Source organism: Talpa europaea, assembly GCF_964194135.1.
Source record: "Talpa europaea genome assembly, chromosome: 3".
Classification (NCBI taxonomy): Eukaryota; Metazoa; Chordata; class Mammalia; order Eulipotyphla; family Talpidae; genus Talpa; species Talpa europaea.
In genome coordinates, this window is record NC_140069.1 from 84,915,622 (window position 1) to 84,943,213 (window position 27,592).

General features: G+C 39.7%; 1 protein-coding gene across 1 annotated transcript in view; it reads left to right on the forward strand.

Moving 5' to 3' along the window:
* Positions 1-6,495: 6,495 nt before the first annotated feature.
* Positions 6,496-27,592, forward strand: part of UMAD1 (UBAP1-MVB12-associated (UMA) domain containing 1) — a gene marked incomplete at both ends in the record, with an annotated part of 190,968 nt that continues 169,871 nt past the window's right edge. The window contains one exon of the mRNA XM_084230503.1: positions 6,496-6,577. Coding sequence (XP_084086629.1) covers positions 6,496-6,577 — 82 coding nt within the window. The remainder of the gene's footprint in view (positions 6,578-27,592) is intronic.

The following is a 27,592-nucleotide window of genomic DNA, read 5'->3' on the forward strand; positions in this document are numbered from 1 at the left end:
TGTCTGTAACTTGTCTAAAACATAAGTATGTGTCATTGTATATTTTAGAAGAATCAGGATAACATTAGTCTCTAGATTACCTTCTTTGCCAATGAATGAGACCCAAATGATATAAATTACTAGTGCAATTTGGTATAAGCCCTCAGAAGGCAGCAACATTATCTTCTAATTATCTTTATCTCTTGAACTATTTATGTGTATATATATATATATATTTTAATATTTGTTAAATCTTTATTCATTCACTCATTCTTTTTTTTTTTTTTTAATTTTTGCAAAGAAGAACTGAGGTGCAGACCTGGGGTGTGGGTAGTGAGAGAATTTACCAGACACAGAGTGGGGACCAGAACAGGCAGTTCTACTGAAATACACTGCTGAGGGGAGCAGCCGGCAAGACAGAGGTCTGCTGCGCCATGTGTGTTAGCTCCCTGGCAGGGGATTTCTCTCAAGCTGTAGTGGTGATAGTGTTAACCCCTACGCCACCAAGGAGGCCCCTAAACTATATTGTTTAGTGGGGGAAAAACTATAGCTTTCATGTTACAGCATTAAAAAGATGGTTTCTGGGATGCCTCCCAGGTGGCCCAGGGGTTAAGTGTCAGCTCTACCACCACTACAGCCTGAGTTCTATCCCTGGCCAGGGAGCTGACCAACATATGGCACAGCAGACTGCTCCTTTCTGGCCTGCTGCTCCCCTTAGCAGTGTATTTTAGCAGATCTGCATGTTCTGCTCCCCATTCGGTGTCTGGTGAGTCCTCTCATTCCCCTTTCTCTGGTGTGCACTTAGTTTTTTACAAGAGACATTTTTTAAAAATAAACCTCTGAAATTAAGATGTTTTCTAAGTGTAGTACATCACATACTAGGTGATTGTACTGATCCACAGAGGAGTAGGTCACAGCAAAGAATTATCTGGCTCAAAATGCTAAAAGTGAAGCGATTGAGTAACTCTGGTCTAATGTAATGGGAGATATTTCCTTCCCCTTTATTATGCTGTTCTATTTTCCATTGTATGAAAAAGGGATAATAGAGGAGAAAAGTGGTCATTTCTTTTCATGGTCAGGCTACCACTCTTGATTTTGAAAATAATGGGGTAGTTTGTTAAAAGGAAAATAAACAAAAACTCCAAAATCCAACAACAGAACAAAAATACAACTTAACCTGATAATTGTAATGGACACCTGGAGGGTCATATTTACTTATGAAGTAATGGAGGAGAGTAAAATTAAGATATTACAACTCTTTCTAAAGAGAACTCAGTTTCCCCACACTTTTATAGTTTCATAAGGAATGTTGAATTTATACATAGATGTAAAATTGGTCACTATCCGCAGGGCAAATATTCACACATTCTACCAGACACATTTCCATGGACCAAATTACTTGTATGACTATCAATTTTCTATTAGTTATTGCCTGACTCTACAGAGTTATAAGAAAACTTAAAGACAAAGGTGGCAGTACCCAGGTAGATGAGCAATTCTAAATTGCGAAAATCACATTTTTTCCTTATACTGATTAGATTCTGGTTATTAAAAGCATTTTTCCTATCCTTGGTCTAAAGCTTTGCCACCTAAAGACCAAATCTATTTTGTAGGGATGTATTTTGTCTGTACAGTGTTTAAAGTTGTGAACTTGTTGCTTTTGTCATGGGGCAGGGGAAATTTCCCCACCCCCTGTGGGTTCTTGAGTTGGTCCAGCAAACACATTAACATCAGACACATTGGTAGGAGAAAAAGACTGTATTTAAATTATAAATGAATGGGAAATTTATATGGCCATAAATTCAAGAGTAAATGAAATAAACTGAGGGCTTATTTCTTGAGCTAAGGAATGGTAGAGGATCTTGGTAGAGATCTCCTCTCTTGGAGAGAGGAGAGGGTCCCCCATGAAGAGGAGAGGATGGTTTCTTGTGACATTACCTGGCCTCTGGATGAACCTTACTTTAATCAAACCGAGAAAACCAGCTTGGCCTTATTCTTTTTGTCATGGGTAAGGTAAGCCTTGGTAAAATAGTCTAAAGAAATGTATAACTTGCCCTCCTTTTCACAGTAATAGGATCTGCCCTGCCTAGCACCAGGCTGGCCCTTTTTATATGCAGTCAGTGTATACCATTAAAAGTGAAGACACTGTTCTTTTATTTTTTAGTTTTGTGTCAATGCAAAGAGAAAAGAGGCATTTTCTTTTTTATACAAAGACTATCTGTTAACACAGAGTGGTTTAGGAGAGTTGAGTCAGCTTTCTGAATAATTGTGAATTACAATATTTATTTGACATCTAGAATATCATGCTAATAATGGATTTTTCAAGTAGCTTTATGGGGGTAGTGTTTGGGAACTTTAGGCAGAAGTAGCCCCACTGTCAAGGCCATGTACATCAGAAGCGTGAGTGCTTGAAGTTGACCATATACCAGTGCAGCAGGCCTGCTGGCCTCCTCCGCTCTGGAGATGGGGCTCTCAGCTACTTAGTTTTGCTAAGCACTGCCTCAGAAATATGGCAATCTGAGGCTGTAGCTTGTTCCCCTAAATATAATTGAGTGCTGCATTTGCAGTGCTAGGTTCAGACCTGGCCTAAGCACTTAATGAATGTTTACAAAATATTAATATAAACTAAGAAAAAGTCTTTGAACATAGCTGTGAAATTAGTAGATGAGCTAAGCAGACTGAGAAAAGTAGGGATTGGCAAAGACAGACATGACGAATATTGGGAAATAAAGTTCAACACAGATGTTGTAAGTGTTAAGGACTCCTTGCCTCTGGTGCTTTGCTGATGAAAAGCCTTCAGTTTTGCTGCCCCAAAGATTTGCTTTAACATTCTAGCTCTGCTGTTTATGAGCCACATAAACCTGGAACAAGACTTTACCTTCCTTTGGTTCTTTCACTTACACACTGAAGCATTATGGGGGCCTGGGGCGTGTTGTAGATGGGAGATGGAGCATCACAGCGTCGGGTCTGGTGTCCCACAGGCTGGAGGAGTCAGCAAGTGCCAGTGGGCTTTGTAGTCACTCCCTTTCTCCTTCCCAGTTTCTAGTATTGCAGTCTTAGGCAGACCAACTAACCCTGGCAGGATGAATTTTTACACTACCTTGTGTGTTTTTCACTAATAGGAAAAGGATAGCGGGGCACAAAGATAGTATGATTACTCATTTTTATTGTCTTAAGACATTGTCGTTTCTGCGTGGAGTGCTTAATGTAAAGAGAGGTGTTCAGACTGACTCTGGGGGTACCTAGTGGCAGGAAGCATTAATAGCAGCAATGTTGGCCAACTAAGGCAATCCTGATACTGTGATTGTAAAATTGGGATCATATTCCTGTGGGAATCCGTCTTGTGGTGGACTGTTGTCAAGGAAGGAATTAATGGGCAGGTAGGTAGGCGGGTGGGTGCTAGAGTGACTGGTACTTTTGTAGCAATTTCAGAGCCATTTCATATAGTATTTGTCTCTACTCATCTGCTGTCTTTGCAGGTTCCTTTATACTGTGTCGGCCCTTTCTCTTACTCCTGATTGATTTCTTTCATGCCTGGAAGTTACTTGACTCTTGGAACCTAAGTTATCCCTCTTTCTCCAATTTTTTTTGGAATTTTATAATGTAAAGTTCCATAATATTAGCATTGCTCGTCAGTCATGCTATCAGAAAACTGTGGCAGCTTGTATATAGTGTAAATCCGATGCTTCAGGTCTTGAAAAACTTAAATGCTTCTCTCATTACTTTGAATTATAAATTCTGTACAAAATACTTGCATTACTGAAAGTTTCTTGCACTGTACCTGAGTCTAGACAGGCTTTTATAACATAGCTAAATGCTGGAGCCTTGAGAATGACTTTTCAGAACCACTTGTGTGATTTTAGTGTTCTTTTATTTTGTGGCCTAACTTGAAAAGGCACTGGACATTTGAGTCTTTCTATTGAAAAATCTTTTCTTTTTATGTTAGAACAGGAACCATTTTTTTAAAGGGTGCTCTTTCTCTGTGTCCACAGAATGCCTTGTCATAACACTATTGGCATGTGACATCACGGTCTAAACAAGCCACATGCCACACCTACGTCCAAGGAAGGTGGAAAACAGCATTACTGTTATGCCTCTTTAGGGCTGAGGGCCAGAAAATGGCCCCATTAATTCCATGGGTCTTATCTGTGGTCCCCATATACTGGGTTCTGTCTCCCCACCATAGGCAAAATAACTTACCCCTCCCAAGGGCAATCACCCAAATGGCTGTTCAGGCATTAGCCTCATGCTCCAAGTTAGTATCTCTGGGTGATGTGCTAGAGTCTCTTTATCAGGTCTAGAAGTAGCATCTCTTGGTCTAGAGACTTCATGAACTCAGAAGACCAGTAGTCCCTCTTCCGTCTCTGCCTGCCTTTCCCCTGGCGGAGGTGGGAGAGAGAACTGCTCAAACCACTCCCTTTCAGAAAGGCAAGGGCTGGGAGCTACAAAGCAGTCACAAAGGGGTGGCTATTTTGAAATCCCACTGAGCAGGCCCCAGCTGGGGTTGGAGGATGTTCCCTAATTATGCCCGGATTCTTCTCTGGGACAGACCCACCAGGCCATTGTTCTCCATGCCCATTTGGTTCCAGGCGCTTGGAGTGTCTTCCTTTCCCAGCAACTTCTTTGGCTAACCCCGAAGTGGGCACTGGAGACTTACGCCCTCCTTGGGACCTAACCAGTTTTCCCTGTAACTTTCCATCTGCAGAGCTGTTTGAGATCTTACTAGTTGTAGTTTTCTTTTAATCTAGACCAGTGGTTATTTTGGCAGAACAACTCTCAAAAATCTTGTTGGCGTCTTTATTTGATTCTAGTCAGTTTCATGTGTCAACCAGATCTACAATTTTGCTAGATAAAATTCTCGAATTTGCTATGTCTCTCCTCTTTTACAACCCTGCGTGTGCCTACTCCCTTTATTTATTTGGGAATACCTGGGCTTTACCAGGCTTCAGAAATTTACACCCTTTGGTGTGTCTCTTTTTTTTTTTTCTTTCCTGAATTGTTTTACACTCAATGAAAAAATTTACTGAGTGCCATCTTAATCCAGCCTGAAGTTTTAATATCAGGTGTGATAGTTATCGCCTTGATTTGATCCTCGCCTTACCTTGAGTTTTAATCACCTGTGTTCTTTCAAAAGCCTTCTCCAATTTTTAACTGTTTGGAGTTGAGAAGTAGCTACCTCTTCCAGTCTTAGATATCTTTGTATTTGAACTCTGATTTCTTACATTCCTACTCGCAAGCCAACCAGTTCTTTTCTGATATTTCTTTCTTCCATGGGTTTTTCTTTATCTTATTCAGTTATTACTTTGTTCATCTCATTCCTTGGCTTTTCAGCTTTTCCGTATAATCTTGTTTTTCATCAGTTTTGTGGAGGTTATGTGTCCTTGACTCTGTGGAGTGTGCCAGACTATTTTTAAACTTTTCTTTTGGATCCTTCACTATGTACAGTAAACTCTTTGAGGATTTCAGAGCCTGTTTCTTTTCCTTTCTTGGAATCTCTTCTTTTTCAGACTTATGTTTTTCTTCTCTACCTTTTATTCCTTTAAAAAAATAAAATTGGCCAGTTGTGTTTTCTATCCACAAATAGGCTCTTTTCACCATCTGCTTATGTTGGGATTCATCTCCTCCTCAGATCTCCAGTCCAGTACAGTCCGTCAACATAGATCCCAGTACAGATCTCAGTTTCTGGAAGGTTTTTGCTCAGATTAAATCTTGACTTAGCCTCCTTGTTGGATTTTCTGGTGTGGGTAGCCTATAAGAAAATTAAAACATGGAGCCTCTATTGCCACCAAGATCTTTCTGTTCTTGGCTGACGTTTGCATTGCTTTGCATATCATGTCGGACAGTCCTCAGAATGTCATGGATCTTCCCAAGATCCCTTCAGCTTTTTTCCCAGTTGTTTTTCAGGAGTTGTTACCCTGACTGAATGTGCAAAGACGGGAGGAGGAGGAGGGGTGTATGTGTGTGTTAGAGGCATTGTACAACATTTTCTAACACGAAGGCCTAAGCTGATGGAAATTGAAAGTTGGCTGCAATTTTATGTAATGGGCATAGCCCTTGAGTGTCTGGATCTGGTAGCCAACGGTTGAGGGTCTTCTTTGCTTTTTTTAGGTAATCTCAGTTATAGGTTAGGCTGGTTATGGCGTGACAAGAAACACGGACACTTTTTTTTTTTTCCTTTCCTCAAAACAGTGTCTGATATATATGAGTAAGATCCTTCCAGATTGCATTGATTCTAATTTGCATGTGGTGGTTTCTTATTGGTGATTTCCTGAATGTGCAGAAATTGAGAGACATGGCGCTATTCAAGGCATACATTTCAAACATGAAGCCCATGGGCCTTTGTTCCTGGCTTTGTCTCCTGACACCTATAGAAACCTTGTGTTCTTAAGTCTAGTAATAGAATTCCTAAAAGTAATTTTTGAGATGTCCTCACTTTGGCTTTTTAAGTTTCACAGTTTGATTGGAATTTGACATTTTATATTCTTTCTATTCCAGATAGCAGTGGCAGTGGCAGCAATGTTTCACTTCTTCAGAAAGCCTCCAGAATTGAAAAAGCCTGCCATACCAGAGAGAGAAGCAGACGGATTTGTCCTTTTAGGTGAGTCTTTTCAAAAAACAAAATCACACTTAGATGACACATTTTAAGTTTTCTTGCGAATTACATGATTGATTTTGAAATTGTCATACCATTTTCAGAATTAGTCTGTGTATATGAAACCTACACAAATAAAAGCATAAGTCATTTAGAATATTGTTATCAAGTGAGACTCTTTATATATTGGTTTTGCTGTGTCCTTCAAATTAAACTTGTAAATCATTCTGTTTTTTCCTATCTAATAAGCTAAATCTTAATTGGGAAAAACCAAAAATCTTGAATCCTTGATGAATTCAAGTTCTGTGTTCTGTTTTACAAGTAGCACCAACTTTGCTTCTTAAATTAGCATCTGAAGCAAGTAATGTTTAATAGTCTCCTAACTGTTTGACTTTTATTTTTGATTATAAAATTAGTTATTCAGAGTTTAGTGGTTAAAAGAAATAATTCTTTTAACCAAACGTGATTCTGTTCCTAAGGGGATTTCTGAAAATGAACACTCCCTTCATGCCATAGCGTCTCTCCATCAGGAAGAAATTTGCAGTTTTTGTATAGATCCGCCAAGAGGGTGGTGAGGAGCAGCCAATACCCAGTATCCTCTTGTGGGCAGGCATTTTCTTCCACTCTGGACCTCCTCCTGCCAACTTGAGGCTCCTTTTCTGAGAGGATTTGCATGAACTCATTGGGCCTTTCTGTGGTGCCTTCTCTCAGATTTCTCTTCCCAACCTCTTGGTGGAGAACCCTGTCCGAACCCTGTCAGACTGGGGTCCTCTAGCCTGCGTGAATGCTCCATGTGCCTTGAGAAGTGAAGGATGACTCCATTAGGATTGTAGGGGTGCTCCTGAGTTTTTATCTTAGGCCCTTTCAGTGCCAGGGCTCACATCATATGCCTGACCCCACACATTCAGTATAGGTGGGTGGGTCTTTAGCGCTTTAGATCTTCTCTTCAGGGACTGAGAGGACACAGGAATTTTACTTCTTAAACCCTCTTCCATTTCTTGGTTTTTAATCTGTGGGAGACCTGAATAGAGTTTTGTCACGGCTATACATTGTCTTAGAATGTGCTATCTTTTTCATAGCCACGTTCTGGCAGACCTTTGTATTTTTCTTAACTTCATGTGGCCTGGGAAAGGGGCAGTATCTAAGGTGTTTAGAATTGTTTTCTCTTTGGACAAGAGCCTTATACCTGAGGTATAATAGTGGGATATAGTCTTTGACTATGGCTGGTGGTTTTCCTAGAGAGCCTTTTGACTGGCATAAGTTGGAGTGTTGTTTGTGTGGCACTTCTTACTGTGTCAGCAATGTGTGCTTGGGCTTCTGTAATATCATAATTTAAAAGAAATATATATTTGGGCCGTTCTCATGATTAAAATATATTATTTCCCTCATATATTTGCTCTTCATAGTTCCTGGTTCACAGCTTCTCAAATCCTTGGAATTTCCTAAGTGTTGAAGTGATAAAGACGGCTCCTGTTTTGTTAATGATTGACTTTTTGGGAAGTCCTGGAACCCAACTTCTCATTACAGTGCAGAACTTCAGCCCCAACCCAGCACTCCAGGGAGAGGAGAAGGACTGGAGGTTGAGCTCAATTGCCAATGGCCACTGTGTGAGTCAGTGTTGCCTGTGTAATGAAGCCTACATAGAAACCCCAAAAGGAGAAGCAAATAGAGCTTCAGGGTTGTGAACTGATGGAGCTACAGGGAAAGTGGCAAGCCTGGAGGGGGCATGGGAGCTCCAGGTCCTCTCTCCTTACCTTGCTCATGTGGCCCTTTTTTCTGTGTCAGGAATTAGTACCTTGGTTTCTGCAATATTGTAATTTATAAGAAGTATATTTGTGGGTCATTCTTCCCTCTGGATGTTCCGCTGTTATATATCTTGCAGTAAACCACTGATCTAGTGAGTAAATGGGTTTCCAGAGTTCTGTGAGCAGTTTCAATAAACTGATCAAATCTAAGGAAAGAGTTTGTGGGAACCTCTGACTTACAGCCAATAGGTCAGAAGCACAGGGAACAAACAGCCTGGGCTTGGGACTGGTATCTGTGGTGAATTCTCAGATACCTTATTTGTATCTGAGAAGTGCTTGTTGGTGTGGAAAGCCTACATGCACTCATGTGGTAACTGGTCTCAGGATACCCCAATTCTGCTCCCAATTTCCAATTCTAAACTGACTATGGCAACCTCTATTTTTTTGTTCCTTAAAAGCTGCCAGTGTTATTTCCCCTCTCACCTTCTGAATTAGCCTCATTAAATGAAAAATGTCAAGGATGCCTCTGGTCTCTTGTGAAGTTTCTGCTTTTTCAGAAGTTTCACAGTAAATTTTTCTCTCAGAAATATGATCCAATAAAGTCTGCTGTTTCAAACTGTATTCAGTATTCTGCATTTTAGAGCATCTCTGCAGTCTGAACACATGTAAGAGGACTCTGCTCTTTTCTATTTTTCCATAATTAGAAATCAACATTATTCTTTTTGTTATCAAACAGCTATTTAAAAGATGAGTTTAGTGCACTGGCAATTTTGAGGACTCATACAGTTTTTAATGCTATACCTCAAAAACAGCCCTTTACACTTCTTCATAACTTCCCTAGCTCTACAGGCTGCCATTTGCAGCACTGTAGACACAAGTCTTAACCACAACTGAAATTGCCTGTGGTGCTGTTCTTTCTAAAATCTCTTCCAGTACTTGGTAGCTTGTGGCATGTAGATATTCCACTGCCTGTGTGACAGCTATCTCAGTAGGGGCCCAGTCTCCAGAATATTCTTCCTTAGCAGGTAAAGCTTATCTGCTGTGAGCCTTTCTTTTTTTAGACTCTGGTTTAAGAAGTAGTCTTTTTTTTCTTCTTCTAAGATTTATTTATTCACACATACAAGAACCGGGGTACAGGCCAGATGTGTGGGAGGGTGAGAGGATTCACCAGAGACAGAGCAGACAACAGAACAGACAGACTGACTGAAATACAGGGCTGAGGGAGCAGCGGGCAAGACAGGAGAGGTCTGCTGCGCCATGTGAGTTGCTCCCTGGCCTGCAGAGATCGAACCCGCACTGCAGAGGCTGCAGACAGCTTCACAGAGCTGTGCTCAACCGCCTGCACCACCAGGGAGGCCCAAGAAGTGGTCTTTCTTTGAATCTCAGAAGCCACAGAAACTTCCACATTTGCTATTTCATTGGGGAATTTCCAGGACTTAATTACTCTAATATGCTCTCATCTACCAGCTGTTTCATCAGTATTTCTAAACTCTAGCGGTGCATTCCCCAGATACTGATGTGAAGTATTTTGAGGGAGTTTTCCTAGGACCATCTTGGACTGAGCTGGATTGGTGTCCCCTTTAACGTATGTCTCGCAATTAGGCGGTCATGGCGAGGAATCCATTGCAGGGTAGTATATTTCATTGGAAGTACAGCTGGTGCTCCACCCTCACTCAGAAGATCCAAGTAAGCACATCCTCCCCAATGACAGCCAAAGCCTCGTCACCTATCAGCTCCCATGTCTGCTGATGCTTGATTCAGTTTAGGCCTATTTACTGTGGGTGCAAGGCTCTACCCCTTCATCATTTTCCATGAAAACCCCCTGCACTGCTGCTCTCCTGTGGGCTCTGCTACTCTGCTGAACGTTACTCTTCTGACGTCTTGATGAAATCAGTCCTCATCATGTCCGTTCTCACCTCCCTCTGTTGTCCTTCTCTTGTCTTCAGTCACACCATCTCTCTTCCCTCTCAGGAGCTCCCAAGATGCCCTGGAGCCTGACCCCTTGGGTATATATCCTGGCTTCACAGCTTACTAGAGTTTCCATTATAGGGGAGGCAGAACTTTCCCTTTCCCCTCTTAGAGTCTCTGTCTGGGCCTGAGAATTAAATGCGCATAATACAGAAAAACAGGAGAAAATTAAACAAATTTTTAGGTTTCCAATGGGAGCCCCTATAGGAAAATGAAGGCTTAAAGAATTGGCAAAATCCAAGGGCTTATGTTTATATTCTGACTTAAAGATGCATTTATGGAAAAGTAACTGAAATATATGGGGAGACTAAAGGAAGATTGGCATTGTTTTCACAGGGTCTGCTTGTGCAGAATTCCTTTGGCCTCATCATCTCTTCATCTCTTGTGATCAGAATGTATTTTCTCTTGGTATGTAGAGGACATCCTCCCCGAGAGGGTTTTATCGCCTCAGAAAGAGAAGGGACCATCAGAGTGCTCCTCTTTATTCCTACTGTTTTTCAAATGCCATTAGCTCAAAATAATTCTTATGTCAAAGTGTGACTCTTTTTTTGAGGGGGCGTTTTCTGTCACCCTTCACTATTTGGGGCAAGTTATATTACCTCCTGGGTGTCATTTAGCTTACTAGGAAATGAGTCTGATAATATCAACCAATGGGCTTAAAGAAAGAATTTAATGAGTTAATGTGTGAAATGCTTAGAATACTCTGTAGTCCTCGAGGTGATAGTACTATATCTCCACCTACAGGTGAGGACTTTTCCAAGTTCTTGCACCTCTAACATAGATATCTGGAATTAGGCCAGACCATCTGACTCAGAACCTCTTAATCAGTAATTTATCCTTTTTTAAAGTATCATATCATTATTTAAAATGTTTGGACACCAGTGACATTTTAAGTTAATTAAAAAATGAAATTGTGTTCTCTCGTTTAAAAGACAAAGTGCTGCATATGTTTAAATAAAGGAGGGTTGGTAGTTGTATGTACTCATCAAGTTTGGCTTTGATTTTGGCTATCCCAAACCTTTTTAAATACTGCAGAAAATTTTAATTTCCTTAATGAAGTTGAGATTGGGAGATGGTATACATTATTTAGTTAGCAGAAAAATCCTTTATCAGTTAAGGTCTTAACTGAATTAAGTGATAAAAGTCAGAACAGATTATGAGGGCTATAGTTAATTATCTTTAAAAATTGGATGGTAACCTCTTTAAAAGCTGATTTGTTCTGCTAAGTTGCTTTTTTATCAGATGGATTTATCCCAACATATATAATATCTGCTTTAGTCTCAGAGAAAATTACGTAAAATATTTTGAAAAGTGGCAAATAGGTCAGATGGTAGATATGAAATACTTTTATTACTATTATGGCATACTTGTTTTGGTTATCATAGATCCACATAACTACTTTTATCCTCATGCACAGTGGACACATTACAGAAAAATAAAGATATATGATTGCTTCTGTGTACTTATTCTAAATGACACAAATAAAGACTTAGAAACATGATTATATTTGCAGCATCGACTTTTTATATGAATTTTGCAGAATTTCTTAGTTTATCATTTTAAATGGTTTTTGTAATATGGTTCTAAAAAGGCCAGAGTAGATTAAAGGAATCATTTACTTATTTTTTTCCTGAGTGGAGAAAACCTGTTCCCCGAGGCAAACCTTCCTGTTTAACATAAATAGGTTTCAGGTCACAATTAGGTGGCATCACTGAGTTGCTGAAGTCAATACCCCATGACTTGAAATTCAGGGTGCAGGGGAGGTAGGCTTCTGTTGATAAGAGGAGTATCTGAGCTGTTCTTACACAATTAGCTCACATTTGGATGAAAAGTTTTTTTCCCTTTTGGCATTTGTGAAATGCCGAGTGTGCTGAATAAGAATAAGGGGGGCAAGCCTAGTAGAAAAACATCTTCTCCCTTGTAACCAGTTCATTCACATAAGAAGATAATAGCTATTCCTTCATTCAGTGATGAAGTTGAAGTAATCCTCCAGGGTACTCATTTTACACAAAAACAAATTGTAGTTTTCATTTGCATCACTGGGTGGCGATTTTTCTTACTTCTGTTTAAAAATCCAGCAAGCATAGCACAGCACTATTTGTAATTACCAGGGTTTTCTTCTGTTATGACATGTTTAATTGTACTTTTAAGACATTATCTCTAAGTTGATTACAAATTTACGACTGTAGACTGCAACCTCATAGTTATTTTAAATTAGGGGAAAGGGTGTATCTGTGGCTTACATGTCGCCAGATAATCCCTTCCAACTCTAAGACAAAGACATGAATTTGTTGATTATGTTTTAGCAAAAAGAAGGGAAAATAACAGCAAGAAAATCCTACAGAATATAAAACGAAGAGGCATAATTTAGATGGCTGTTGTGTTTGCTAACTTTGTTGACCAGAGAGTGACTATGGCTGTGCAGCAGGCAGGATGAAACTGGGCAAGCAGTTTGACAGAGATGAAAGGAATTGGGTTACAGTACAACCGAAATGCATCATGTTTTTGAGATTATGCAGGTGCTTCTTAAAGTAGGCCATGAGAACTTCTTGTTTCCATTAAGCTAATTATTTTATAAAATTCATTTGGGCCTAAAAGCAGAGTTTAGTAATTCACAGCAGTTTGGATTTCATCCTTTAAGTATTGATATTGAAATTTGTAATTTAGTCTTTCCGTTTGCCAGTTTAAGTGATAGCCCAGATTTTGAAAATAGTGGGTTTTTTTTTTGTTGTTGTTGTTGTTGTTTAGTTTTTTAAGATTGTCTCCTACTAAATTCCTCATTTTGGAAATCAGTCAAATCGTATTTACACACTAACACTAAAGTCTCACATTTTTTATATGACCTTTTTAGGTAATCACTTCATTTCTGTGTTCGTTCCTTTACTTAAAAGTGGAAATTTAGCTATACACAATAAAGATTTACATCCCAAGGAATGAAGGACAGCAAGTCCTTCTATTCTGTCTAGGGCTATAGGCTTTAATTAAAACACTGACAAAAACTAAACAGATTTTCAGCATGTGCTATTTTTCACCATTTTCTATTTTTACTCCCTGTTCTTTTAACAGAAGTGTACCAAATCTTTAAAAAAAAAAAAAGTGCTTATAGATTAAAAAAGCAACTCACTCTATTAATAGCTCTCTACCCATGTATTGTGATAACTAGAAAAACTCAAATTCTATTTGATTTATTGTAGTCTTGTGTTTTTATTCTTAACCTTTCAATTCTAAAGCAACTGTGCCAGCGTTTTTCAACTAGCTTTATTATGTGATTGTTTATTTTCTCATTAACAAATGTGGAGTTATGTGTCTAGTGATAGAATTAACAACATTTCACATTTGTTGGTTCCTAATTCCGCTCCACTAGTGATGCTTCAGATGTCAAAATGTTCAAGCAGCACCACCTCGAGCGGGGTACGTCTCTCCTTTTCCTCCTTGAACGTGCAGAGTGAGAGGGCACTGCTCCCGCAGGGGAAGGGTGCCAACTGCACTGGGAGGCCGAAAGGAGCCTTCTGCTTGGTGATTAATTGTGGGAAAATCATTCCTTCTTAGTGGGGTTCAGTAGACTCAGCTAACTCAAATGTAAATTAGGGGTCTATCTCCACCAACCCATGGTTCTAATCCTCCTGCACATTTTGAAAAGGGGCGCTTTGAAAACAGTGGTGCTGGGACCCCATCCCTAGATTCTGATTACATGGACCTTGGGTTTGGCCCAGACATTGTATTTTTTTTTTTTTTTCCAGAATTCTCCAGATAGTTCTAGTATGCATGTGGGGCAGAGAACCAGTGCAGTTCACACTCTGTAAAAACATTTAGTAATTGTTTACCATCAAATAAAGTGTTGAGACACTTTGAAAAAGACTTCATAAAAATAGTTATTTTCCCTTCCACTGCAGTTGCACCATAAATAAGCAAGAAGCAAAAATCTCTATGAAATTTTTAAGGTAAACATACTTCCTCCAATCATTCAGCATTCTATGAAGTGAAAAGTTTCTTAAAGTAATATACTTGGAATCTTACTTTTTAAAAATCAGAGCCTTTGGCTAACATTTTATTAAATACACAAATGTGGCTTGCTTTGGTCTAGGGCTTGTTTTGTCTTTAGCTGTAGTACATCTAGATTGACTTTTGGTGAAATTATTTGACAGATTAACACCTTAAAACTTTCCAGGGCAACTTGGAAGTGTTTTTTTTCTTTCAAGCATTCATATTTTTAGTACAACTATCTGAGAGTAATTCATTGATATACTCTCGTTCTGTTTTCTGCAAATTAAGTATGCATAGCATACTAAAAAAATGAGTTTCTCTTGTATTTCCTTAGAGTCTTTCATAATGCTGTATCTTCCACATCTGAGACCATTTAACTGAAAAATTATAATGAGTTGTTTTTTTTTTTTTTAAAAAGATTTATTTATTTATACAAGAACCGGGGTACAGGCCAGATGTGTGGGAGGGTGAGAGGATTCACCAGAGACAGAGAGGGGAACAGAACAGGCAGACTGACGAAAGACACTGCTGAGGTGAGCAGCGTGCGTGACAGGAGAGGTCTGGCGCACCATGTGGGACCCTCGCCGGCCGGCCAGGATGGAACCGGTGCTGCTGAGGCTGCGGACAGCTTCACAGCGCTGTGCTCAACCGCCTGTGCCACTAGGGGAGGCCCTATAATGAGTTGTTTTTATATTTTAACTTAAAATTTATTTTTTATTCTGTGCAAAAAATAATGGGATGAATAAATAAATATGCATACAAGGTACAGTATGAACATTGTACTTTTTATTAGTAACTCAAATAGAGTTGGGAGACCTAAATATGGTCATCGTAATAATACAATAGCTTTTTATTTTCAAGCATTATCTTATTTAGCTTCTGGTTTTTTCCATTGAATATAACCACAGCGTATATTTGAGGGGAAGAATTTGTTGTTGGGGACTGCACATTAATCTTCACAAATGTGAATTCTGAAAAATTTTAAATACAGACTCATATGATAAAATTATGGTATTACCTTAGAATAGCATTATCTGATAAACAAAGCCTGAAGAGAGATATCTTAAATTAGTGGATAAGGCTTTTATTTTAATTGTAGTAATCAAGTGAACATTCTTGAGTACTGTGTCCTTTTTATTTATTTATTTAAAATAAAAAATTTTTAAAAAATATTTATGCATACATTAGTTGGGGGTACAGGCCAGAGGTGTGGGGGGGGGGTGAGAGGATTCACCAGAGACAGAGTGGGAACAGAACAGGCAGATTGACTGAAGTATACTGCTGAGGAGAGCAGCTGGTGAGTCGGGAGAGGTCTGCTGCGCTGTGTGGGGTGCTCCCTGGCTGGCTGGGGAGTGAACTCATGCTGCAGAGGCTGCGGATAGCTTCATAGGCTGCATCTTAACCCCTAGTGCCACCAGGGAGGCCCTGGAATTTTTTTTAAAGATTTATTTATGCATACAAGAGCTGGGGTGCAGGCCAGAGATGCGTGGATTGGAGTGTGAGAGGATTCACCAGAGACAGAGTGGGAAGCATAACAGGCAGCTCTACTAAAATGCACTGCTGAGGGGAGCAGCAGGCGAGACAGGAGAGGTCTGCTGTGCCATGTGGATCACTTCCCTTGCCAGGATAGAACTCATGCTGCAGAGGCTGTGGTTTGCTTCATAGTGCTGCAGCTTAACCCCTTGCACCAACAGAGGCCCCCTTTGTCCTTTTTTTTAAAAAAAGATTTATTTATGCATACAGGAGCTGGGGTACAGGCCAGAGGTGTGGGAGGTGGGGGGCAGAGAGGATTCACCAGAGACAGAGTGGGGAACAGAACAGGCAGATTGACCAAAGTACACTGCTGAGGGGAGCATCGGGCGAGTCAGGAGAGGTCTGCTGCGCCATGTGTGTTGCTCCCTGGCCGACCGGGGATCAAACTCGTGCCGCAGAGGCTGTGGATTGCTTCATAGTGTGGTGCTTAACCCCTTGCACCACCAGGGAGCCTCCCCCACTTTGTCCTTTTTAAAGATGCTACAGATTCTGGATCTGACCCATATCTAGGTCAGAATCTTTGAAGCTATGGGGTGAGCATCAGCTTTTTAAAAAGGCAATATAGGGGGTTTTCACGCATACTCCTATTTGAGAATTATTGAAATAATGATTTGATAAGATGCAATGGGGTCACAAAAACTTTTCAGGTGGTGAGACAAACTGCATAGTATATATTCGGAGAATTTGGGATAGATTCAGGGCCAGTAAAAAGTTCTTTTCAGTTCAGAGGATGGATAGCACGGTCACTGTTGAGATATGAGGCTAAAAAGACAGTTTGTGATGGGCCTTGTGTGCATTCTGAGATGATGGAACTTGATCCCACTGGTAGTCATAGTCTCTCAGATGGCAGTCCTCTTACAGTAGAGAAGTGGTGTTTTGTCTTTTTTTTTTTTTTATTTAAAGATTTATTTATTCATACAAGTACTGGGTACAGTCAGAAGCTCAGGAGGGTGAGAGAATGCACCAAAGCGGAAAACAGAACAGACAGTCTGACGAAATATACTGCTGAGGGGAGCAGCGGGCGCGCCAGGAGAGGTCTGCTATGCCATGTGGGCCCCTCGCCGGTGGCCAGGGATTGAACCGGCGCTGCAGAGGCTGCGGGGCAGCTTCGCAGCCCAGTGCTCAATCGCTGCACCACCAGGGGAGGCCCATGTTTTGTCTTTTTAACCTGAAATTTATTAATAATTTTTGAAACAAAAAATTGTTACAGGTTCATTAAGATAGAGAATTTCTTTAATGAGAAAGTTGATTGCAGCATCATCTCCCGAGTGCATCAATGAAAGTGTTTGCAAGTGTGCTGTACCAGATCGCACAGAAACAGCAAAGAACTGATCAAGTATACAGTCTCTTCACGCTGCAAGTCATTCTATCGCGATTCATATCCTTTAGCTTCAACATGCTGTAAGGGCAGAAACTACGCGTTTTCTCTCACTGTTCCCTTTTCTTTCATAGTTAATAGCATTTTTATCTTTCCATGTGGTTGCAATTAGTTGTGGACTTGTGATGACGTTTCTGGCCAGTGGAATGTTACAGGTTCTAGGAAACCTCTTAAAAGGACAGTTGGTATATACCATCCCTCCTCTTTCCTCTTCCCTGCCTAGTACTTCTCTCCTTCTGAAATGTGGATGTGATGATTTGGTAGCAGACTGGCCTCTATTGGATGATGAGGACCGGATCACATAGTGGGGATAATCCAGAGGGTAAGCTGGGAGGATCCTGCATCCATGAAGATGTGAAGTTGCCTCACTGGTCTCCTGATGGCTTCCTTTGGACTTTTATGTCAGGCAGAAACAAACTGCTCTTCTGTATAGCCACTATTTTATTTTTCATTTGTAGATGAACCACATCCTAACTAATATATGAGCTAGGAATCCCATCATTTGCATTCTAACTTCCATCATTTTCTGGTTGTGTGATCAGCTGCTCACTATTTCAGCCTCGTTTTCCTCGCACATAAAATGTTAATAGTATCATGGTTTCCCCATTACATTGTTAGATGAGATGAATAAGTGGGAACTATACACAGATTTCTTCACTGACTACTGTGAGTACAAATAAGTTTTAATTCACTTGCTAGTTCTGATCTTAGGAGAATACATCTGAGCCAGCATCAGCTTAGTTGAAAAGATCATTAATAATATAGGTGGTTGGGCCTCCCCTGGTGGCGCAGCGGTTGAGCACCAGTTCATTCCCTGGCCACTGGTGACGGTCCCACCAAAAAAAAAAATATATAGGTGGTGGGCAAGGCACCTAACCAGGCCACAGACAGAACTTTCCCCAACTCACACTGGAAGGCCAGTCCATACAGGTGCTGTGCACCCTCCAGAAAGTCCACTCGTAGCCACTAGAAGCTGAAGTGCTTGAAGTGGGATCATCAACTAGTGGGCTGTTACCCAACCACTGAGAATTGCCACCACACTGGTTGTCAGTTAAATTCAAATAAATAGGGCCTCCTCTGGTGGCGCAGCAGTTGAGCACTGGGCTGTGAAGCTGCCTGTAGCCTCTGCAGCCCTGGTTTGATCCCTGGCCACCGGTGAGGGTCCCACATGGCACGACAGACCTCTCCTGCCACCCACTGCTCCCCTCAGCAGTGTATTTCATCAATCTGCCTGTTCTGTTCCCTGCTCTGGCTCTGGTGAATTCTCTTACCCTTCTGCGCTTCTGACTGTACCCAGTGCTTATATAAATAAATAAATCTTTTTAAAAAATTCAAACAAATACATTTTCTAAAAATGGTGTTTCCATCAAAAAAGGTATACACTTTTATGTGCTATATCTGTGTATGTAGTTATATTTTTAGTAAGTATTAAGTAACTGTATTAGAGCCTAAGATTATAGTATTAATGACTTAAAGGTGTCATTGTTCAGAAAATTTTTAGTATTGTATGTCAAGTAGCTCAGCTTTAAACTTAAGGAACTATTTATTTTTATTTCTGGCATCTGTTATTTCCTGCACCAGCAGAAAATACACTTGTTTGCTTCAAAGGAGAACCGTAAAATGGTTTGTTGATGAAGTTGATACTTGTGATAACCACCCTTGTCCCCATTGCTATGACTATGTTAGGGATTCTTAGGCATTGTGAATTTGGGGAGAGTGTCAGCAATGCATGGCGTGGTCTGTAAGTATCCTGAAATTATAGGCAAATTTTTGTATTTGCATTTTTCTGGGAAGAAGGGTCTCTGTATTTCAGCAGATACTCCAAGTTCTGTGATTCTAAGAAGGTTAGAGAACCACTTTTCCACATGTTGTTATGTATCCTGATGGTTCTTGGCCTCTTGGGCTGTGTTTCTTAGGGTATTTTTATTTAGGGTCAGAGGTAGCAAGTTATCCACAGAGATGGAGTACATCTCATCGGCCTCTTGTACTTGTTGGCCCTCAAGAAGTAGAATGAATTTTGAGTAGTTAAATAAAAATTAGGGAATAATCACTACTATGGAAGATGGGTAGCACATGTGTCTCTAGAGAGGTTACCATCTAAGTGATGAGACATTCAGAAATAAAATATAAAAATAATGTAACAAAGCAATGAGTGTTTGATAGGGTGCAAGTGAATTTTGTAAGAATGTGTGAAAGTGTGACGTGCAATTTAGTTTGCTGCTATTTCTGTCTTAGGTCAACCTGGTGTGCATACACTTGCACACTTTTTCAGTGATGTGTTCAGGACTGGATGCTGCAATGAATTTTTTTTTTTTCCAGTAAAACTAAAAAGAGGGAAAATGATAATGGAGTTGAACAGATGCCACGCTGAGGTTGGAGAAGTTTTTATTTGCCAGACAAAAGAAATGCAGTAATACTGATGAGAGCTCCTAGTTTGTCTTTGCACAAACTTCTTTTTTTTTTTATTTAAGATTTATTTATTTATGCATACAAGAAGCGGGGCACAGACCAGAGGTGTGGGGGGTGAGAATATTCACCAGATTCACCAGAGACAGAGCAGGGAGCAGAACAGGCCAACTGACTGAAATACACTGCTGAGGGGAGCAGCAGGTGAGACTGGAGAGGTCTGTTGCAACTTGTGAGTCACCTCCCTGGCAGGGGTTCAATCTCGTGTTGCAGTGGCTGCAGATAGCTTCATCATGCTGCATCTTAACCCCTTGCACCCCCAGGGAGGCCCCATCTTTGCACAAACTTCTGATCAAGAATTTTTTCTGTGTCCAACTGAGTGTTTCCTTGCGCAGAGTGCCCTGCCTTCTTTCACTTTGTCCAAATCCTGTTCAGTCTTCAGATCCCTGACAAAATTCTGTTTCCAGGTCTCTGCAGTTTATGGATACTGCCTTTGATCTTAGATTGTACATTTGCGCCTATTGTTTGTTTCTTCATCACAGTTTGTTTCTTGTCGCACCCCCTATATTATTGCTTTGTAATATTACTTAAACTTTCACTTTTGATGTCTTGCCAGTTGGGTTGTAAACTACTGATTTCTTGTCTGTTGTGTATCTTGCATAATAGGACAATAACTTCCAGTTCACATATTGTTAACCAACTTTGAAATGATTTCTAACCCATATACTGTTTGGATAAAAAACATGGTAATATCTTACACTGACATGTTTTTGTGAAAATATGTCTTTGTTCAACTTTTGTCACCTATCACCTGGACTTGAATTATTATACTAGCTTAGTTGCTATGTTGATGCAGACTGAAGTGAGCATTTGGAGCAGATCAGATATCTGCTTAAGCACCCCCAAATTCATCCCCCCTTCTCCACCTTGAAGGCAGTCACCTTCCTTTGTGTGGGCATGTGTTTCAGGAGAGACTGGTTTTATTCCCAACCCTGGGAGGTCACTCCTGATTTGTGAAAGCCAATCAGGGTGCCCAGTTCACCTTGCCAGCAGTTAGTTTGGAAATGGGCACTTATCACAGCTCTAATTGGGTGTGAATGAAGGTGGCTGACGAGGTCATAGGTAGACAAAAGAGGCAGCCACTTCCCTGACTACTGTTTTATGTGGACATAATGCCTGATGGGGTTGCACTGATCCTTGCCATCTTTGTTGAGGGAAGGGAGCAGAGACAAATGGAACAAGTTGAAGGTGGCAGAAAAAAATGGGGAAGCATCCTGGCCCCTTTTGGCATTGTTGAACTGATACGTTTACTGGCCCAAGAGCTATTAATCTCTGGAATTTCCGTTGTTTCTTGTTAAAGTTTAAACCCACTTCCAGTTAGGTTTCTGTTGCTTGCAGCTAAAGATGGCTGGACTGATGGACAGGTTTACTAGCAATGCTACATATTCCTGGATAATCTATTCTTGGTAAAGCCTTTTTAGTTTAATTTTTAACAACCAACCTGCCATAGAATCTATGTACTATGCATATATGTATGGACTCAAGAAACTTTACTGTTCTTGAGTCCATATTGTTCTTGAGTCCATATCTGTACAAGAAAATTTTGTATTTATTTCTGTTTGGAGAAAATTATTTAGAGAAAATTTCTCCAAAACTTTTTTAAATAAAATATTTGTGTCGAAATAGTCTCATTACCTTTCAAGTGAAGTGAATAGATTGTAAGAGTCACATGTAAACATATAAACATGAAGAAATCATGCCCAGTGGCATCAAAATGGATGTGCCTCTTGGATATGGCTAGTGCCAAGGGAGGCCATGGTACCACTACCAACTGGTGGTGAACCATCCTGTCATTTGCTTGGAGATTAGGAAACGCATTTGACATATTAAGAGTTTGCTCTTTATTATATGGAAACATTTACTACATAAACATTAAAACATTTTATTTATGTTTTAAGAAATGGATTAGTAGATTTAGATTGATAGGTGATATATTATCATTTTTCTCATTTGAAGTAATGGCAAATAGACTTAGTTGCATTTTCTCACACATTCGCTTGCCAGGAATGCTGATGATTAAGCAAGAGATACCTATACTGATCTGTACCAGCTGTTTTATTTAACACGTCAGCAATCCTACTAATGATAATATAGTCTTAAACTTAATATAGACTGAGGATAATAAAATAAATTCCTAAAGCAACTCACTTAAAAGACTTGCATATCTTTATATGTTACATATTTGGAAATGTACCATTTCTGAAAAAGCTGAAGGTGGTAAATGAAATCGTAATCCTTGTTTTAAACGTGGAAACTTGGGAGGAAAATTGAAATGTATGTTTCTTTTTTATCATCCTAAATTTATAGTTCTAAAGTCATTTTTTAAAATTTAAACCAATTAGATATTAGATTTTTACTTGAATTATATCTAAATCTTGCTCACTATGTCAGATTTTAAAGAAGAATTTTTAAAGGTGTTGATAAAACTTTCATTAATTTTATTTTTAAATGTTTACATTTTTATTATAAGTTGAACTACAATTTATATCATGCTATTAAAAGGTGGGCATGATGCCATGTATAATTTTTAAGGTTGGAAAGAGATCTAAGGGATAATTCTCAGTGACCTCATATGAAAATAAGTTGTATATTCAAAATACTTTTAAATACATATTTAAATATGTATTAAATGAAATACTTTCAAATACATATATTCTTTTATTTGGAAGAAAAAGGAAAGTAAATATAGTATAGAAGCTCCCTTATATAAAATGCCAAGTTAATGGTACAAACCAATTACAGAATAACCCTTCCCCTCCCAGTGAAATATATTTGTCTCTCTAGCCTGTGGGCACCTTTTTATTGCTAAAGTTGGGCTAAATTTACCACCGTAGAAATTCAATAATGATTTCTCCCTGTTATGAAAATATGCTAATGCTTCCAAATATATTTTAATATTCTCAGCTCAGATATACTTAAATGTTTTCCATTTTCTAAAAGCGTGCAGTTTCTTTCAGCACCTTCTAGGTCTCCAAGGTTACGGGACCTTGAAGCACAGGCAGCTCTGCATGGTGCAAACCTGTACTTCTCCATTGTGCAGAGGTGGTGCGCTGCTAAAATTGAATGATGGTGGCCTTTTCACAGTTCGTTGGAAAATATAAGTTGGTGGAATTTCAGGTTTTTCATTTTGAACTTTTCCTTAAAATTTTAGAGAGAGCCAACATTAATTTTACGAGCAGGTAGTAGGCAGATAAAATGTATGCCTTAGGAGCAAATGGTTACTAAAGGAATAGTTTGCAAACAGCCAATCATATTTACTTACATTGCTGTTTTTTCCTTTGAACATTTTGTAGCCATAGTTGTGGTTTATATTCTATTTTTTGCCTTTAAATTAAAATAAATTGAACATCGACAGCAATTTAAAGTTAGAATAACTGAATATATAATTTTGCCTGAAATTTTAGTTTATATGATAGAATTTAAAATGTTTCATAATGTTCTGAAAAGACTATTTTGACTTCCAGGCATTTTATAAGATTCACTGTGTAAAGAGATTACATTTTGAAGGAGAAGGTGGGAATTCTGCTTATTTTATTTCTGATCTTAGGCAGTTTAGGTCACCTTACTAGGGCACAGAGCCCTCATCTGGTGAATAAAAGAGTAAATTAGATTTTTATTTCTGAAGTTTTGGTTTGTTCTTCATAGCTTAACTTAATTTTAGTGATAGCTTTTTTTCTTTCCCCGGGGGGTGGGGGTCCTGTATATTTAAAGAGATTAACAAATTCCTCATTTAGTCTAATCTCTCTTAGAATAAATTGATGGTATTGAACTGTTATGTCCTCCTCTGGAGAACAAGAAGTTGGTCCACTAACTGCCAAACAGAAGCCAGTATAAAGATTTTTCAGTTAGAGTCTATGTGGCTAGGTTAGTCACCCTAATTTATCCCTGATAATCTTTTTTTTTTAAGATTTATTTATTTATGCATACAAGAGCTGGGGTACAAGGCCAGAGCTGCGGGAGTTGAGAGGATTCACCAGAGACAGAATGGGGAACAGAACAGGCAGATCGACTGAAATACACTGCTGAGGGGAGCAGCGGGCAAGACAGGAGAGGTCTGCGCCATGTGGGTGTCTCCCTGGACGGCCAGGGTTTGAACTAGTGCTGCAGAGGCTGCGGATTGCTTCATAGTGTGTTGCTTAACCCCTTGCCACCAGGGAGGCCCTATCCCTGATAATTCTTTATGTAAATACAGATAAACAGGGAAAATAAAATACTATAGCCATACCGAACCTTAAGGATGACTGACAACATACTGCTAGAATCTGGGTTGCAGTTAGACTGAGAAAGGATTAGCTCATCTTCTGCACATGCTCCAGTAAGTTGAGACCTACATTTTCAAAACATAAAACTTGCCAGCTCTCCCTCTCCACCCCTGGGCTTCCGTTCTGTATAGGAAGCAGAGTACTTGTTCCCTATTCCCATACTTCCCTCACACATCATCTTTTCTTATTTTGGAAAACAGCTGGTCAGCAACTAGAGGAAGGCCTGATGGTGATGAAGAATACATGGGGAGGTGCCGTTGCCGCCAGCAGATCAGTGTAAGCAGGCGCAGAGAGAAAATTGGTGCTGGTAGCAGTGATGCTGGGAATTAAAATTGTTTTCCTGCACTCCTAAGGGCAGGTGACAGCATAGGAGGAAAAAGGCATCCCAAGGGGGAAGAGTTACACTGAAAAGCCTAGGAAAAGCCTGCAAATGGGTTGAGTACTGTGTGCACCAGCCTGCCTCCAGCTCATGGGAATTGATAATTTGTATAATCTTCCTGGAAGACATATTGGCAGTATGTATCAGAAGCTTTATTATTTTTTTTTAAGACTTATTTATGCAGGGCCTCCCCGGTGGCGCAGCGGTTGAGCACTGGGCTATGAAGCTGCCCGCAGCCTCTGCAGCACTGGTTCGATCCCCTGCCACCGGGTGAGGGTCCCACATGGCGCACAGACCTCTGCCGCCGCCCGCTGTTCCCCTCAGCAGTGTACTTCCTCAGTCTGCCTGCTCTGTTCTCCGCTCTGCTCTGGTGAATTTTCTCGCTCTCCCGCGTTTCTGACTGTACCCAGTGCTTGTATGCATAAATAAATAAATAAATAAATAAATAGATAAATAAATAAATAAATAAATAAATAAATAAATAAATAAATAAAAATCTTTAAAAAAAAAAAAAGACTTATTTATGCATACAAGAGCTGGGATGTTGGCCAGAGGTGTAGGGGAAGGGGAGAGAGAAGTCACCAGAGACAAAGTGGGGAGCAGAACAGGCAGATCTACTGAAATACACTGCTGAGGGGAGCAGTGGGTGAGGCAGGAGAGGTCTGCTGCACCATGTGGGTCAGCTCCCTGGCAGGGGATCGAACTCTTGCTGCAGTGGCTCTGGATAGCTTCATAGTGCTTAAGCCTTTGCGCCACCATGGTGCCCCTGTATCAGAAGCTTTAAAGAAGTAGATTTGCCTTAGAAATAGCGCTTTTAGTAATTTATTACAAAAACATAAACTGATGCAGTTGTGTAAGATGGTATATTTGTTATGAACCTTTTTGTTGTATGTATTTTATGTACCTAAAAAAGTCTTTGGAAGGAAAACCCTTTGTGTACCTATTGGCATTGTGAGTAGAGATGCTTTAATTTTTCTTCCCTTTGATCACTTATATTTATCTAATGTAAATACTTATATTTATGGTAATGATATGTATTATTTCTATAACCTCAAAATTAAAGGAACCCCAAAGATACATGTTCCTGAATCCTTATTTCTCTCTTGAAAACTGTTGTTCTCCCAAAAGCAAAAGTACATTTTATTCTTACTACTGAAATTGCATTGTGCTTCCTATTTCCAATATGCAGTTCAGTTCACCAAACATTTATTGAATAAATATAAATACTGTTAGTTTCTCTTAAAATATTTTATTAAATTATAAATATTATTTCGGTAGATTTGGGGCCTAAGTATAACACAGGAAAATCTCATTTTAAACTTTTCATTCTTTCCCCAATAACTTAATAATTTATTAGCATTTCTTAGAGGAAAATATGTGTTAGGAGAAGTTAGCTAACTTTATATTTTGGTTTCTCTCTCATGTTTTCCTGGATGTTGACAATTCTTTATTTCCTTAAATACCTTCACAAAGCCAGTATTTCCAGTGCATCAGGAGGTGTTTTAAACAGTAATTTTGAGGTGAAATTCACTGATTTAAAAATCACTTATGTAAATTGTATCAATTTTGATGGATTTTAGTGGATTGCACTCAGCAATTTGAGTAGTTTTACATCCCTCTTTTTATTTTGTGCCATATTTCTCTGGACTTTTAAATTTAAACCTTCAAACTACATTGTGAATATATATATAACAGTTTTTCCTCTACAGTGGCTTTATTTTTTTTTAAAGATTTATTTATTTATGCATACAAGAACTGGGGTACAGGCCAGAGGTGCAGGGGGTGAGAGTATTCACCAGAGACAGAGCAGGGAACAGAACAGGCAGACTGACTGAGAGGTCTGCTGTTCCATGTGGGTAGCTCCCTGGCCAGGGATAGAACTCGTGCTTCAGTGGCTGCAGATAGCTTCATAGGTTGCATCTTAACCCCTTGTGCCACCAGGGAGGTCCCTACAGTGGGTTTTGTATTGATTACTTAGTTTATAAAGTTAAAGTCATATTATTTTAACATGGCAGTTATTAAAAAAAAGTTTTCTGTTTGAGGAATAAGATCTGCTTTTTTATTGCCATTATTGCAGTTGATCAATAGTCGGTGTATTCATGCTTTGTTGATTGAGGTCAACTGAGTTGTCATATCAGTGGAATCATTTACACTTGCAGCTAATATGCCAGAGAATTTAATTTTAAAGCACTGTTAAGTACTGTGTAGTTTGAGTTTTATCTGTATGAGTCATATTTAAACATTCCGAAGAAGCATTAATCAGTTATCCCTCTCTACCTCTGAGGAAAATGCCATTACTCCCTTCCAAGTAAGTACACAGGCGATTGTTTGCTTGCCGTGGACATTTTCCCCATCAGTTTATCTCAGGCAGAATTTTCCAACCCAGCCAACTTTAGGGTTTGATTTAGAACAAAGGATGATTATGTTTTATTAGATAAGAAAGGGTGTGGAGAGAAAAAAAAATCTGCTAATGATATGTCCTTTCCTCTTTTCTAGCCCTAATAAATTGATTTTCACTTTGACTCTGTCCATTTTGACTTTTGTGATACGCTTCTCAACCATGTTCTTTCCTTGTGATGTTTAGACGGAGAACTTCCTACATGTTTAGCCTCAGAGCAAGAACACTCAGGCTTTTCATGCTCTTTGGCATTAGTGACTAACACACTGCATTTCTGGCAGTGGAATTTCTACTTACAGAGTCTGACCCCTTGCACCACAGCCCTACATAAAGAAACCCTACATCTGAGCATGTGCCCCTGGCCAAGGACCTTCCACTTACCTCCTCAGTAGGCCCAGGATCTTCTGTATCCACAGATAGTGGGAATTACCTGTCCTTTATCCACTTTAGGTTCTTGACTTTTCAACATCATCTTCACACATGATCAGAAATATTGGTTATATAAATTTATAAATTAACCGGTATTATTCATATTATATTTTATGTATCCTTAGTTGGCAGTAGTAAGGCAAGAGTGTGAAAGAGTGACATAGATCATCAATCTTTACCTAACATGAGGCTCTTTAAAATCAATTGTATCTGGCCTCCCCGGTGGCACAGCAGGTTGAGCCCTGCGCTGTGAAGCTGTCCGCAGCCTCTGCAGCGTGGGTTCGATTCCCGGCCAGCCAGAGAGAGTCCCATGTGGCGTGGCAGACCGCTCCTGTCTCACCTGCTGCTCTCCTCAGCAGTGTATTTCGGTTGTCTGCCTGTTCTGATCCCCACTCTGCCTCTGGTGAATCCTTTCACCCCCTGCACGTTTGGCCTGTACCCCAACTCTTGTATAAAAATAAATCTTTGAAAAAAAAAAT